This window comes from Chionomys nivalis, chromosome 11, assembly GCF_950005125.1.
Source record: "Chionomys nivalis chromosome 11, mChiNiv1.1, whole genome shotgun sequence".
Lineage (NCBI taxonomy): Eukaryota > Metazoa > Chordata > Mammalia > Rodentia > Cricetidae > Chionomys > Chionomys nivalis.
The window spans coordinates 60085001-60100443 of NC_080096.1; the positions used below are offsets into that span (position 1 = coordinate 60085001).

General features: G+C 40.2%; 1 protein-coding gene across 8 annotated transcripts in view; it reads right to left on the bottom strand.

Moving 5' to 3' along the window:
- The window catches only part of Cntln (centlein), a 236057-nt gene that overhangs the window by 136758 nt on the left and 83856 nt on the right, over positions 1–15443 (bottom strand). For all 8 annotated transcript variants that reach the window (XM_057784199.1, XM_057784198.1, XM_057784196.1 and 5 more), the window contains 2 exons: positions 15068–15230; positions 5955–6149 (listed from right to left, as the gene is read on the bottom strand). In XM_057784199.1, the coding sequence (XP_057640182.1) occupies positions 5955–6149; positions 15068–15230 (358 nt within the window). The remainder of the gene's footprint in view (positions 1–5954; positions 6150–15067; positions 15231–15443) is intronic.

The window sequence follows — 15443 nt, forward strand, 5'->3', positions numbered from 1 at the left end:
CAGGAAAAAATATTCATTTTTTTTGCTAGAAATAAAAACAGAAGAGAAGGAAGTACTGACTATCTACAAACAATACTATGGAAACATTCATGAATAGAGTATTTTCCCAAAAGAAACTGCATGAAAAGTGAAAGTTTAATACAATTTAACAAGGGAGTGGAAGCTGTGGACTCACAAAGGAGGTCAGAGCTGACCCAGAGCAACACTCAGAGGCAGGGAAGTGTTGTAAAAATCGGGCTACTAAACCAGGGGTCTGGCAGAGTAGACTTCCAACATGGTGTGGACAGCCACAGCCAGCAGCAAAGAGAGAAGGAGCCAGGAATTTGTTGAATCCTGGATAGTTACTGTTATTGAAGACAGTGGTGGAATTTCAAGAGGAAACTAGGAATAGAGGAATACCTGCAAGAAAATACCACTGAAAACATAAAGAACATTACCAATAAAATCAGCGAAGAAAAAGTTCCAAGCCTATGTAAGGACAGGCCAATTCAGACAGAAGTCAACAATCAAACCCAAATAGAACTCCAAGGAACATATAATAGTTAAAACACAGAATAAAGAAAGGGAATTGAATATTCAAGAGAGGTCAAGTCACTTAAAAGGGCAGGTCCATCATAGCAATGCTAACTATTAAAAGAAAATGTTTTAAACCACAAGGGTTTAGAAAAAAATTAAAAGTGCTAAAAGACCACAATTACAGTCATAACTGTTATACCCCACAAATCTATTAAAGTTGAAGAGAAATAAAAACTTCCCGTGATATAAAAAGACTAGAACAGCTGTGCAGAGAATACTGAAACCCCTGGGAAGGAATAAAAATATAGAACCAGGAAAGCTTTTCAAAAGAGGTCTAAGAAGATACCACAAAAATCATCAAAAAAACAGGAATTAAAACACATATGTCAGTAATAACTAGTAATAAGAATGTCCTCAATCCCCCTATAGAAAGAAACACAGACAAGCAAATGGGATTAGGACACAAGATCCATAATTTTGCTGCCTTCAAGAAACATACCTCAGCATCAATGACAGATACCTTAGGGTAAAAGAATAGGAAAAGGATAGTCATAAAATATAACCAAGAAATGAGCAGGGTATCTGACAAACAAAACTATACAAATAATACACCAAGATGATACTACAATTCTAAACAGACAATAAAAACATAGGTGCACCAGGTTCATACAACAAATACTACTAAATGTAAAGCACAAATTAACCCCAACACAGATATAATATGTGATTTCAACACCCTCCTCGGGTATTGATATGTCATCTAGACAAAAACTAAACAGAAAACAGTGGAGTTACATGATAAAAATAAATCAAATGAACCTAAAAGACACGTACAGAACACTACAGCCAAAAGCTAAGCAAAACACATTCTTCTCAGTACTCCATGGAAATTTCTCCAAGATTGTCCACATTATTATGACATATAACAAGTCTCAACAGATGCTGCAAAATCAAAGTAATATCATGTATCATTTTGGACAACAATTGAATAAGTATACAACAGAAACACAAACTCATGTAGACTAAACAATATAGTATTTAATAATGAATGGATCACTGAAAAATACAAAGGGGAAATAACAAAAATCCTAGGCTTGACTGGAAACAAGACAATAGGGAAATCTATAGAACACAATGAAAGCAGTGTTAAGAACAGAGTTAGGAGCACTGTTAGCAGTTTGCTTCTACTCATGGGATAAGTACAATGAATGACCAAAACAACTTGGGGAAGAAAGGACTTATAAAATGATCACACCAGTTTGGGAAGGAGAGTACTCACTTCATCTTACAATTTACAATCCGTTATGAAGGGAAGTCAGGGCAGAAACTCAAGGCAGGAACCTGGAGTCAGAAACTGAAGCAGAGCATGGAAGAACACTGTTTCCTGGCTTGCTCCCTACAGCTTTCTCAGTCTGCTTTCTTATACAACTGAGGATCACCTGCCTAGGTGCCAAGTAGGCTGGGCCCTCCTACATCTATCATTAGAAAGAACATGCCCTACACACTTGCCTACAGGATAATCTGACAGGCATTTTCTCAGCTGAGGCTTGCTCTTCCCAAATAACCCTAGCTTGTACCAACCTGATTAAAAACAAAACAGACTAACCAGTAGAAATACCAAGTGCCTGCATTCAAACACTGGAGAGATTTCAACTTAAAAACTTAAATCTTCCAGACTTTGAAAAACAAGAACAAGCAAAGCCCAAAAGTAGTAAACAAGTTGAAAGCATCTAAATCAGGGCAGAAATCAACAAAATACAAATGAAAATAACAATGTAAAGAACAAATGAGACAAAAAGTTGTTTCTTTGAAAATTTAATCAAGCTTGAAGAAACCCTTGGTGTAGGAGGTTCTTCTGTCTATGTGTTGCTTTCATTGGTCAAATAAAAAAAAAAAAAAAAAAAAACCTGCCCTGGCTTTTTGATAGGGCAGAATTTAGATAGGTGGAGTAGACCTAACAGAATGCTGGGAGAAAGAAAGCAGAGTCAGGCAGATGCCATAGCTCTCCTCTCTGAGATGGACGCTGGTTAGACTCATGCTGGTAAGCCACACTCAAGTGGCAATACACATTAAGGGAGATGCGTTAAACTCGTGTGTGAGAGTTAGCCAATAAGAGGTTAGAACTAATGGGCCAGGCAGTGTTTAAATGAATACAGTTTCTGTGTAATTATTTCGGGTGTAAACTAACCAGGCAGTGGGAAAACAGACCGCTGCTCCTTTTACAACACCCCTAGCTAAATTGGCCAAAAGAAAGAGAAAAGAAACACATCACTATAATCGGAAATGTGAAGTGAGATACTGAATGAAACAGGTATCAAGGAAATTATGAAAATCATTAATAGATCATAAAACCACTATTCCAATTGTAAAATCTGAAAGCAATGGATTAATTTCTAGATGCATACAACATACAAATGAAACCATGATGAAATGAGGTAAGCAGATACATAACCAGGGACAAGACAAAAGCAGTAAGTAAAAGGTTTCCAAGTAGAAAAATCCCAGAATTAGAGGAATTCAAGAAAGAATTCTACTCAACCTTTAAAGAATTAACTTTTTGTATTCATTTATAAGTAGATATCACCTGCTAAGTAAATGATAATCAAGCTACAGTCCACAGACCAAGAGAGGTTAAATAAAGAGGAGGACTCTAGGGAGAAGAATGGACCTTCCAGGGAAGGGGAAATAAAACAGATTTTGTAGGTGGACTGAAGGCAGATGGGGACAGGAACAGGAGAGATCAAGTTGGGGTGGGAATGGAGAGACAGTGCCAAAAAGGGACAGACGGAATTGCAGGGCACACACACAGACATACACGCACACAAAGAGGCAGCCCGTAGAGTGGGAGAAAATTCTTTGCAGTTATAAATACAACAGGGAATTAGTGTCTACAATATTAAAAAGGAAGGAAAGAATACAAAGGACTACTAAACACTTTAAAGTGTCCAACAGCCTTTGCTATTACTGGGAAGTGCAGGTTAAACTGACACTATTTTCAGTTTCTCTCTCATTATGCTGAAGGGAAAACGGGGTAGCAGATGCTGGCATAATAGTGGGTACAGGGAACTCATACATAGTGTTGTTGGGAGTGTAAACTAGTGCAGCCACTTCCGATTTTAGATTTCAGTCTCGTGGTTTCTCACAGAAGTAGAAATTATCACATAACCCAGGTATGGTCCTACTGAGCACATACCCAAAGGACTTACATCCTAATAAAGAGACTGTTTTCAGTGATGTTCTATTCATACTAAATAGGAAATGGAATCAGCCTAATGTTCATCAACTGATCAATGAATATGGATATTGTCATACATGGGATATCTCAGATATAAGAGTGAAATTATAATATTTGAAGGTAAATGAATAGATTAGGAAGATTTACGGAGTAAAGTCACCCAAGCTTACAAAGACAAATATCACCTATTTTCTCACCAATGTTGAAGCTAGCTTTGAATCTTTTGTTTTGTGTGTTTAATATGAAGTTCATATGGAAGTAGAAAACGAGGAACTGGTCACTAGGGGCAAATGCAATTACAGAGGGAAGGTTGTAAAATATAAATAAAATGAAAGTACAGAGGGAATAGTGGGAGCAGAACCGTTCAATAATGCACTGGGATACAGAAATACGAGGGCAAGGGAACTGCCAACCAAAATGAAGGATGTGTGGAAAAGCTTTATGGGAACATATGATCTTGCAACCTAAATAAAATTTAATTAGAGCATATAGTAGGAAACAGGTGACATGAAAGAACAGGGGATGGAGGGAATACAGAGGGTTACAGGTGTAAGCAGCAATGATCCCAGGAGGGTAAGAGAGGAGTTGGATTGGACTAACTAACACTACATATTACAGAAGTCACTAGTTTGTAAGTTAACTTGAAAATGCCATTTTTAAAAATGGAATTTGAACAGAGGCGTTCTCCATGAGGTGGTAATGCTACTCCCAAAAGACATAGATTATGAAATTAAAATCTCAGTGTCAGACGTAGTTTTCTATATGTTTAGATAATCACTATATTACTTTTTTTTTTAATTGAAAAAAAATTTTCCGCCTCCTCCCCGCCTCCCGTTTCCCTCCCCCTCCTCCCGCCCCTCTCTCCCTCCCCCCACTCCTCTTCTCCCTCTTCAGCCCCAAGAGCAGTCAGGGTTCCCTGCCCTGTGGAAAGTCCAAGGTCCTCCCCCCTCCATCCAGGTCTAGGAAGGTGAACATCCAAACTGTCTAGGCTCCCACAAAGCCAGAACATGAAGTAGGATCAAAACCCCGTGCCATTGTCCTTGGCCTCTCATCGTGCACCCACCCATTGAGACAGTGGGTATATTACTTTTTAAACCTGATACAATGCAAACCCTCCATAAAGAATTGTTATATTGTTTTGCTTAGGAAATAACTATAAGCAAATAAATAATCTGTACAAGTTCAGGACAGATACAACTTATTTCAAAATATTTGTTATTGATTATCAAATCTACAGATACTGAGGGTCAACTGTGGAGATGAATGATGACTCAGTGTCTTAGTTCCTGCTTCTCTTTCTATAGTAAAATACCCTGACAAAAGCAGCTCGGAAAAAAAAGGGGTTATTTGAGCTCACAGTTCAAGGAAAGCCTGAAGCAGTTGGCCACACTACATGCACAACCACCATATGGAAGCGGAAAATGAGGAGTATCCATGCTTGCTTACTTTCTCCTTTTTCTTTCCTTTTTTAAACATACTAATTTCAGTTCTCCCTTCCTCCTCTGCCACCCCCCCCACCTTCCCTTCACCCTTCACCCCTAGTTCACGCCTTTAATCCCAGCACTCAGGAGGCAGAGGTAGGCAGATCCCTGAGGTCAATGCCAGCCTGGTCTACAGAGCGAGTTCCCGGACTGTCAGGGCTGCTTTCTAGGTCCTCCCACGTTAATCAACCTCATCTACGCAGTCTCCAAAGGCATGCCCAGAGGGTATGTATTCCCTCCCAAGGGTGCCTACATCTGTCAAGTTGACATCAGCACTAACGGTCGAAGGGAGTAAAATGATTGCCATAGAAGCTATCTTAGGTCCCTAGAACCCAAACCAAAAATAGATACCATGGCATATACCTGTAACCACTGCTGGGATGGCAGAGACGGGCAGATCACAGGGGCTGGTCCATTCTAGCCCAAACAGTGAACACAACATTCACTAAAAATCTCCCTCTAAAGTAAGGCGGAGAGTGGCAGAGGAGGACAACTGGCATACATAAACACATCACACACACACACACACACACACCCCATCTATACTTGATATATTCTGTATTTCTACATGCATTTCCTTTTTAATATGTACCATATATAACATTCATTAAAATGCAAACGTTTAATTTACATTTAAATATGCAAATTTATTTAAATTTTCACTGAACTATAGGAAATGGTACTCTGGTGTTACAAGGGTAACATTTTAAAAAATCTCTCACCTTTGCTGAGTGATGTGACTCACTTTCTGGAGTTGATGAACAGGGTTCTCCTTGTGATCCCTTAAGCTTTTCTTTTAATTTTATATTTTCTTGTTCTTTTTGAAACAGTTGGTCCTGAAGACTAACAACACTTTGTCGCAGCACGGCTTCATTTGATTTTGTAGTTTCAAAACAAATATGTAATTCATTATAAAGCTGTTTAAAAAAATCCAAAATGACAGAATCAACAAAATAATGATATGTATATATATATATGTATATATATATGTGAACTATATGTGAACATATACTTGCCCTTGAGTTACGTTAACAGCCAACAAGCAGAAACAATGTGGAAGTGATTGAGTTAAATATCGACACAAAATTACAGCTGGCATTCAAAAGGGAAAATGCAGTACCAGCCAGGGCAGCAGACAAGAAGAGTGTTAAGTAGAAAAGAAGGGGCATGATTCTAGGCCAGTTATTCTCACCTGCAGGGATTCACATTAGAAAACAATTCTATTAGAATGGACCAACTAAAAAAAAAAAAAAAAAACCACTCTAAAGTTCTCAGAAATGTGAAAAAGCGTGTAATTTGTTAGGAAAGGATACAGAAGCATACTGCATATTTCACTGGGTTCATTCAGTTTAACTGATATATTTTCATTTAGGATAAATTATTGTATATTTCTGAAGAAAGATGGATGGAAAACTAAAAGTCAAAGCAAGGCAATCAGGTTGCAGGTACACACAGACAAAATTATCAGACCAGTGGAGCACTTCCATAGACATCAGGGAGACAGCAAAGATCCAGCAGCATTCTAAAGGCACAGATGGTTCAAATTGTCTAAGTCAAGATACATGCATTAAAGCTAAAGTAATAGTTTATTAAAACTGAGTCAGAGCTGGGTGGTGCTGGTGCACACCTTTAATCCCAGCACTTGGGAGGCAGAGGCAGGTAGATTGCTGTGAGTTCAAGGTCAGCCTGGCTGATTGAGTGAGTCCCAGGTGTCAGTACAATCAGCATCTCACCCAGGAATGCCTGGTTAACAACAGTGTCCCATAAAAGCTCAAGAATTTGCTTAGTAAGAGTTTGCTTAGTAAGGAAACTTCCAACTTAGGCTTGTTAATTAGTATGCTGTAACCCAACTGTAGTGGCAGATTTACATGTGGAATCCAAATGTATAGCTGCTCATACTATGAAAGTGATCCAAAGGCCAAGATTCTTTTAAGAAAAACAGCCCCCACAGAAATTATAATATGACAAAAGCAAAAACCTCCAAGTGGAAAAAAAAATCACATTATATACCTAATAGAGTGGGATTTTAAGTTTGCTCGTCCAATTAAAGATAATGGCATACACAAAAATTCACAAGAATGTAAGTTTTAATTCATCTATATAGTGGATATTGCTATACATTTCTGTATATATGATATAATTTGATTTCTAAAGCTTAAAGTTTCAAGAAAGGTATGTGCATCCTCTTTCTTAAATAGTTTCCTAAATAATACAATTTTCTAAAACATACATAAATCACAAAAATAAGACCTCTGAAACCTTCTAAACTATAATTAATCAAAACATTTGGGATCTATAAATAATATCTATTATTATGAATATTTAAGTAATTCATATCACTTTACAGCAAAATTCAAGCAACTTTTACAAAAGAAGTTTTATATATAGCATTTATAAAGAATTTCAAAATACAAATTTGTGCTTTCCATTGTCATTGCCTTATACAATACAGGGGCATATGCCAAGGTCATTTCCACAGCTAATATAACCAGATGCTCTAAAAAGAGAAAGTAGTAATACTGATAGCATTCAGGGACAATCGAGAGGTCGCTATGGACACAGTAATCACCCACCTGCAGATGCTTTCCTGACTGGGAACAAAGCTGACTAGAGACTAGAGCCCAGCTGAAGGGAGACAGATGGAGGTTTCAGGAGTGAGGGTGATACACATTACTCTCAGGTGCCACCTCTTCAGCTTTTCCTTTATATACACAAGGTTCTGGGTCAATTCACCCAGGGTGGGGAAAAAATTCTGTTTTAAGCTCTTCTGTCTCTTTGGCCTCACATCCCTGCTTCATCAAACAGAAGAGCAATAGTACTTCTCTGGCTCTTGGGTCACCCAGTGCAGCCTAGACTTGGCAGTGAGTCGGACACGGTCCAGGCCCACCCTGCTCCGTATTACTACTTGGCTTTCCTGTCAAGATGCCTGAGGATGCACCAGGAAGAAAGGTGGAGAGGAAAAGGTGAAACTTTGCCTTTCATATAGAAATCACTCAGTTAATATCCCTCATCGTCAATATTTTCTATTTGAACAAGGAAATTTTCCTTAGGAAGTTTATCTTTAATGCTTCTGATGCCTTGAACAAGATTTGCTTTGAGATCTTGACAGACCCATTCAAGTTGGACAATAGTAAACAGCTGAAAATTGACACCGTCCCCAACTCTCAGGAGTGCACCTTGACTTTGGTGGACACAGGCATTGGCAACCATTGCTAAGTCTGGCACCAAAGGTTTGTGGAGGCTTCCCAAGCTGGTGCAAACATCTCCATGATTAGGCGTTTGCTGTTGGATTCTATTTGGCCTATGCAGTGCCAAAGAAAGTGGTCATGATTACAAAGCACAATGATGATGAGCAATATGCCTCAGAGTCTGCGCTGGAGGAACCTTCAGTTTGCGCAGACTATGGTGACCCACTGACCTGGGTACCAAAGTGATCCTTCATCTCAAAGAAGACCAGACAGAATAGTTAGAGGAAAGGAGGATCAAGGAAGTGGTAAAGAAGATCCATAGTTCATAGGCTATCCCATCACATTCTGTTTGAAGAAGGAATGACAGAAAGAGACCAGTGATGAAGAGGCAGAGAATGAGAAGAGTGTGAAAGAGAAGGAGGATACGAATGACAAGGAAAAGCCTAAGACTGAAGATGTGGGATCAGATGAGGAAGATGACAGGGGCAAAGATAAGAAAAAGATTAAAGAGAAATTCATTACAAAGAGTTGAATAAGACAGCCCATTTGGACCAGAAAATCTGATGACATCACTCAAGAGGAGTATGCTGAATTCTATAAGAGCCTCACCAGTGACTGGGGGACTACTTAGCAGTCAAGCACTTCTCTGTAGAAGGTCGGATGAACTTCAGAGCATAGTTCTTCATTCCCTTTGTGGAGACCCTGCAGCAGAAGACCGAGGCATACAAAAAGGACAAAGCTCTCAAGAGCCTGATGCTGCTGCCGTTTGAAACTACTCTCCTCTAGTTTCTCACTTGAGGGTCCCCAAACCTACTCCAACCACATCTATCACATGATCAAACTGGAGGATATTGAGTTTGAACTCGCCATTTTTTATAGCCAGGCAAGGTTTCCAGTAGTAGGGTTATGTTGTATTTGGTTGAGCTGGTGGTGGAGGGTCCTGTGGAGAAACATAAACAAACCAGCTGATACTAGGGCAGAGGCTGCTCTTTGAAAACTGACGTAGGGCTCTATTGTCAAGGACAACATCCACACAGCTCATTGAAAGTAGAGAGGTTGAGCTGGTGTCTGCATGGAATTTTCACCCTTACCTTCTAATCTCTTTGGTACTAAAAGGTACTCTGCAGGCTACCTAAAGAGAAATGTGAACACTAACCCCACCACAAAACCCTAAGCCTACAACCTGTCCTGTCTGCAAGATATGCTGGGGCAATGGTGGCTTAGAACTTGTAAGAATGGCCAACCTATGTCTGGTTTAACTTGAGGCCCACACCATGAGAGGAAGCCCATGCTCTCCACTGCCTAGACTGCCAGCTAGTCAGATACTGAACAGGCAAGAGACATAGGGTAGAACCAAACACATCTGAAAAAAAATCAATGAAATGATTCCTAATGATATTTACAGAACAGTGTTTCTCAACCTTCCTAGTGCTGTGACACTTTAATAAAGTTTCTTTTTGGTGACCCTAACCATAAGATATTTTCATTGCTACTCCATAACTCCATAACTGTAATTTATGTTCCTTTTATGAATAGTAATGTAAATATTTGATTTGCAGGATATTTAATATGTTACCCCTATGAAAGGGTTGTTCAACTCCCAAAGGAATTGTTTGTTTGTTTTTTTTTTTTTTGGTTTTTCGAGACAGGGTTTCTCTGTGGTCTTGGAGCCTATCCTGGAATTAGCTCTTGTAGACCAAGCTGGTCTCGAACTCACAGAGATCCACCTGCCTCTGCCTCCCGAGTGCTGGGATTAAAGGCGTACGCCACCACCTCCCGGCCTCCCAAAGGGATTGTGAACCACAGGTTGAGACTGCTAAAACAGCAGCTATATTCACAGATCTAGACTGGTGCCTTGTCAAGTCCTCTTCACAAAGACTTCCTCTAGTACTAGATAGGAGCCGGTGCAGAGACCCACAACCAGACATTATGCAGAGAGTCTAAACTGGAGGACCCCACTGGGTCCCTCACCTTGGAGAGCAGGAATCCCCACAAAAGAAGGGTAGAAAAGATTAGAGGCATCAGGGGCAGTGATAGAAAACAACAGGAGAACATGACCCACTGTATCAACTAGGCAGGTATCATTCATATGGCTCACAGAGACTTGAGTGGCAAGCACAGGCCCTGCATGGCGCTGTACCTGGTCCTCTGCATATATGTTGTTTATGGCTGTTAACTTGGTGCATCTGTGAGACTCCTAACAGTAGGAACAGGTGTGTCTCTGATTCTTCTCCTCTTCTTGGAACTCCTTTTCTTCTATCAGGTTGCCTTATCCAGTCTCAATATAACAGCTTTTGCCTTAGCTTATTATATCTTGTTTTATCCTGTTTGGGTGTTATCTCTTGGAGGCCTGCTCTTTTCTGAAGAGGAAAGGGAAGGGGAGTGGGTCTTGGGGAGAGGACAGGTCAGGGTAGGGCTGGAAGAAGCAGAGGGAGAGGAAACTCTGATCAGGATATATTGCATGGGAGAAGAATCTATTTTCAATAAAAAAAAATAAATTAAAAAAGTACAGGATGAAAGGAGAGCCCTCTAGTCACATTTAATTCCAGGTACTAACCTACCTGTAAATTTAAAAGACGCAGTTTAATTCTACCTCTATTTCTAGGTGATAACACTTCAAGCCAATAAATTGTTTATCTCCCAGAAGAACTTGTAAGAAGTTAAAACATTACAACTCTTTGGAAAGGTCCTTACCTTATATTCTGTGCACAGGTTAAATGCTCAAAATTGTCCCAAGTAAGTAAATTAGTTAATATAATAATTTCATTCATCTGTATTAGTTTTATAATTCTGAGTTAGTAAATGTTTCCTCTATGAACAATCAAAATTCCTTGCAGCTCTTTTTAGAAGAGTTTTTTATTTGTTTACTTGCTTTTGTTTGTTTTTGTTACAACTTGTTTCCTTATTTCTGTTAATGGTTTAAAAACCTAGACAGGATTAAACATTTTTTGGAAGACTCGGGTATAAAACGAAATATGTGGTCAATATTCTTCACTGTTTGTAATCAGACAGCAGTTTAGCGGTTTTCTGTGCTACAACATGAAAAAGCAGAGTCAGAGTGAAAAAGAAGGTACTTCAAGGACAGAGAGAGACGAAGAGCATCGAAAGCTAAGATGGTAGTTACAGGACACCTAAAAGGCATGGAGAAACAGAAAGACAGCTTAGTCCATAACCTCAACTCCAGCTGGGATAAGAAGGGATAAGGAGGCCCTATGATGGGTAAAGAAAGCAGAGAGGGAAGACATTGGATGAGTTGAACACAGATAAAGAACACAAAGCTACAGCCACAGGGTAGGCCAGACAGCTCCAGTGACAGGGCTGGCAGACCCTGACAGTCACACTTTTCAAAGGTCTCCAATCCAGTCTTGAGATTTACGGTCATAGTGACAACCTAACACTGGAGAAGAAATTCATTATCTTAGTGTTACAGTTATGTAGGATTGTGAGAGAAGCCTATTGCTTAAGGCTACACTGCCCTGGAAATCTGAAAGCACAGATCAGTCACCAATGACAGAGTCAGTAACTCAGTGTGGTACAGCCCTAAGAGACAGTAGCACAAAGGAGGAGCAGTAGATGAACTCAAAATTGGAACACCAAGAAAAAAAAACACAATTTTAAAAATGGGGTATAAAGCTAAACACAGAGATTTTAAAAGTTAAAGAACAAATGACTGAGAAACACTTTTGAAGAGTTGAACAGTCTTAGCCCCCAGGGAAATACAAATTACAATTGCCATCACAGTTCTTATCAACAGCCTACTACTACACAGAGAGACCAAACGTGAGTAGACCAGCCCCATGCACTCTCTAGGCCCTCCATACTGGGGCAAAACTCAGGGCCCCTCCCCAACCTGCCTCAGCTTCTCTAGTCAGCTAGCAGACGAGTTTCCAGTCAGCTAGCAGAAGAGTTTCCGGCAGGTGGTCTGCTCCATTACCCCCATCCCAACTATTGGATTCTACAAGCTATAACTCCCACCCCACCACCAAACTCTCCTATCCCCTGTAACATCAGTAGAACTCAAAAACACAGCAGGATACTACAAGGAGAGGATCAAGAGGTTAGTGATGAGCCACCCAGCAGGACACCCCACTCTCTGTGACCTCCATACTAGGGCAAAACCCAGGGCCCCTCCCCCACTTCCTAACCTCTATAGCCAGCCAGCAGGTGAGTTTCCTGCAGGTAGGCTGCTCCCAAACCCCTGAGACACAGACAGTGACAGTACAGAGCAAACCAAAAACAGTTCCCAAGAAACAGACAGTCACTGCAAGGATTGGACCAAGACGCAAAGACACTGCTACTAGGGAATTTCTACCGCTGATAAATACCTTCGGTAAAGTGGCAGGATACAAGATAAACTCAAACAACAACAACAACAACAAAAAAAAAAAAACAGTAGCCCTCCGATAAACAAATGATAAAGAAGTTGAGATCATTCAACCTTGATCAGAGAAGCTTCTTCTTACAGTAATGGTAATAAACACAGAGACACACTAATAAACAATGTGTAGACAATGACAGATCTTGGAGCACTCAGCTCTTTATAAGATGTCTGTTTCATACCCCTGCCTTAACGTTTCGAAAGGATTGATTGTAATAGTCAGAGGCAGTGGCTGACTCTAAAGAAACAGTGTCTTACAGACACAACAGTGCCAATGCACATATGAACTTAGAGACAGTGATGTAGGCATAAGGCCTGCACAAATTCAAGTCAGTAAATTCCCTGCATGAAGAAAGGGAAGTGAACACAAAGTTCCACCACTAACCAAGAAGCTACTTATAATTGATACCTGCTGGGAAAGTGAAAATCACTTTTCTCTACTGCAAGCTTGGGAGCAGGCAACCAACACAAGAACTTCATGATTTCTTTACTTTAGTTTGTTTGGGGGGGGGCGTTGTTTTGTTTTATTTTCTTAGTTCTTTTTTTGCGGGAGAGAGGAAAAAAATAGAACACTTGATTGGGCAGGGAGGTGGAAGGGATCTAGGAAAACTTGGAGGAAATGAGAATATGATCAAAATATATTATAAGAAAAGCTGCTGGGCGGTGGTGGTGCACGCCTTTAATCCCAGCACTTGGGAGGCAGAGACAGGTGAATCTCTGTGAGTTCGAGACCAGCCTGGTCTACAAGAGCTAGTTCCAGGACAGGCTCCAAAGCCACAGAGAAACCCTGTCTCGAAAAACCAAAAAAAAAAAAAAAAAAAAAAACCAAAAAAAAAGGAAAAGCTTATAATTAACAAAAACAGTGAGCTTACATTGTGGTGGCAGTGGTTCCATCCTCTGTGACGAGAGAAATGTCCCCTTTGCTGTGTATTGCTATGAAGGCTCACAGCTGTTAAGTCTGTGGCGAGAGATTGCTCAGCCTTTGAAGCTACATCCCTGCCTTATGTGGGTTGTTTCCAAGAAGATCTTGGAACTCTGAGGCCCAGTCTGGCAGAGCACTAGATTCTCCCCGTTTCCTCCCTCCCTGGGTAAGTTTGCTGAAGAGATGGTCTGAAAGTGCTGAAAGAAGCAGGAAGAATAAAGATTCCTCAGCCTCCCCGCACCGTGCACAGCAGGTAGAATAGTGATTCCCCCCCCCCCCCCCCCCCGCCCCGCCGTCTTCCAATGCACATCAGGAAGAATAGTGTTTACCCCGGCCCTCCCCCCACCGTGCAGAGCAGGAAGAATAGTGATTCCCTAGTATCACACACACACACACACAATGCACAACTGTTTCTGTTTGCTGATGCATACTCCCTAATGTACTGGGGGACACTGCCAATCCTGGACATTTGCTATCACTAGGGATAAAAATTCAAGGGCTTCTAGAGTAATTAACAACCTGCTAGGCCAAGAAAAAGCTCTATGGACCAGCACTGAATCCCAGCAAACAGACAGAGCCTCTCAAATGCAGCTCTAAATCACAAAACAGACTTGTGACCATCACCCAGCCCCCCTGCACACAGCATTGGCTATTGCGCTGGCTAAAGGACATCCACAGACTCCAGTTATCACCTGCTGCTCCCAGAACCTGGAGGTACAAAAAATAAAGCCATCTTTAACCTCCTTCCACATTATCCAGTCTCAACAATATGCTGATGATGTTATTGATACAAACGACTTAATACATTGTAAAGTACATTGTAAAATAAATAAAGAGCTTAATACAGGTACTTTAAATTAATAGCAGAATTAGTGATGCTGAGTCAATTAGCATAACTACAGAGCCAAGTAAGCCTTGCTATGTGCTCCTGTTAAACGACTACTAAGAAATAAAGAGAAAGATCCTTGAAAATGAATGATCCTGAAGACCTAATCAGCATTCCCCTTTGTGTCTGTACACGCTTACCAATAAAACAATGCAGATTTTACATGAAGTCTACCTTAGATCACACATTAGGATCACACTTGATCTAATTATTTCTTATAACAGAAGCACTATTGTACCTAGTATGTTTCACAGAAGAAATAAAAGTTCCCATTTTTAAGTTGTTTCTATAGCTGTATTTTCAACTTTTCCAATTTACCACAGCAAACTCATAAAAAATTAAATATTACCAAGTTAAAACATGAAAAAGAGAATCAAATACAAAACTTTTCAAAACTTGAACTCTGTTTTCCTAAGTTCATGCATGTAATTTCACATCTTTACAGCAAACAAGCAGCGTACTTTTTGGTAGGATATACTTTCCGCCGTGTGAACATCCTCCTGGTTCTTCAGTACTTTCTGTGTATCCATATTGAGGACCTGGAGCTGCTGGATCAGCTCAGCTTGCTGGGCTGTGTGTGCGCTGTTCTGCTTGTACAGGTTCTGCAGCTCCTGTAGCTCCTTCCTGTGCAAGGCAAGCAATAATGGGGAGTAGCATGAATAAAGATCACCTCCAGTAAAAAAACTGTGTTCATCTAATATATAGATCAGCTCCCTATTTTTCATCTATTATTTTTATTGCAGGCAAACTTATTAAATAAAGTATACATAAAGTATTTAATATTTACCACATACACCTAGAAAGTATTGACAGGACTACCATGGCTTTCAAACACAA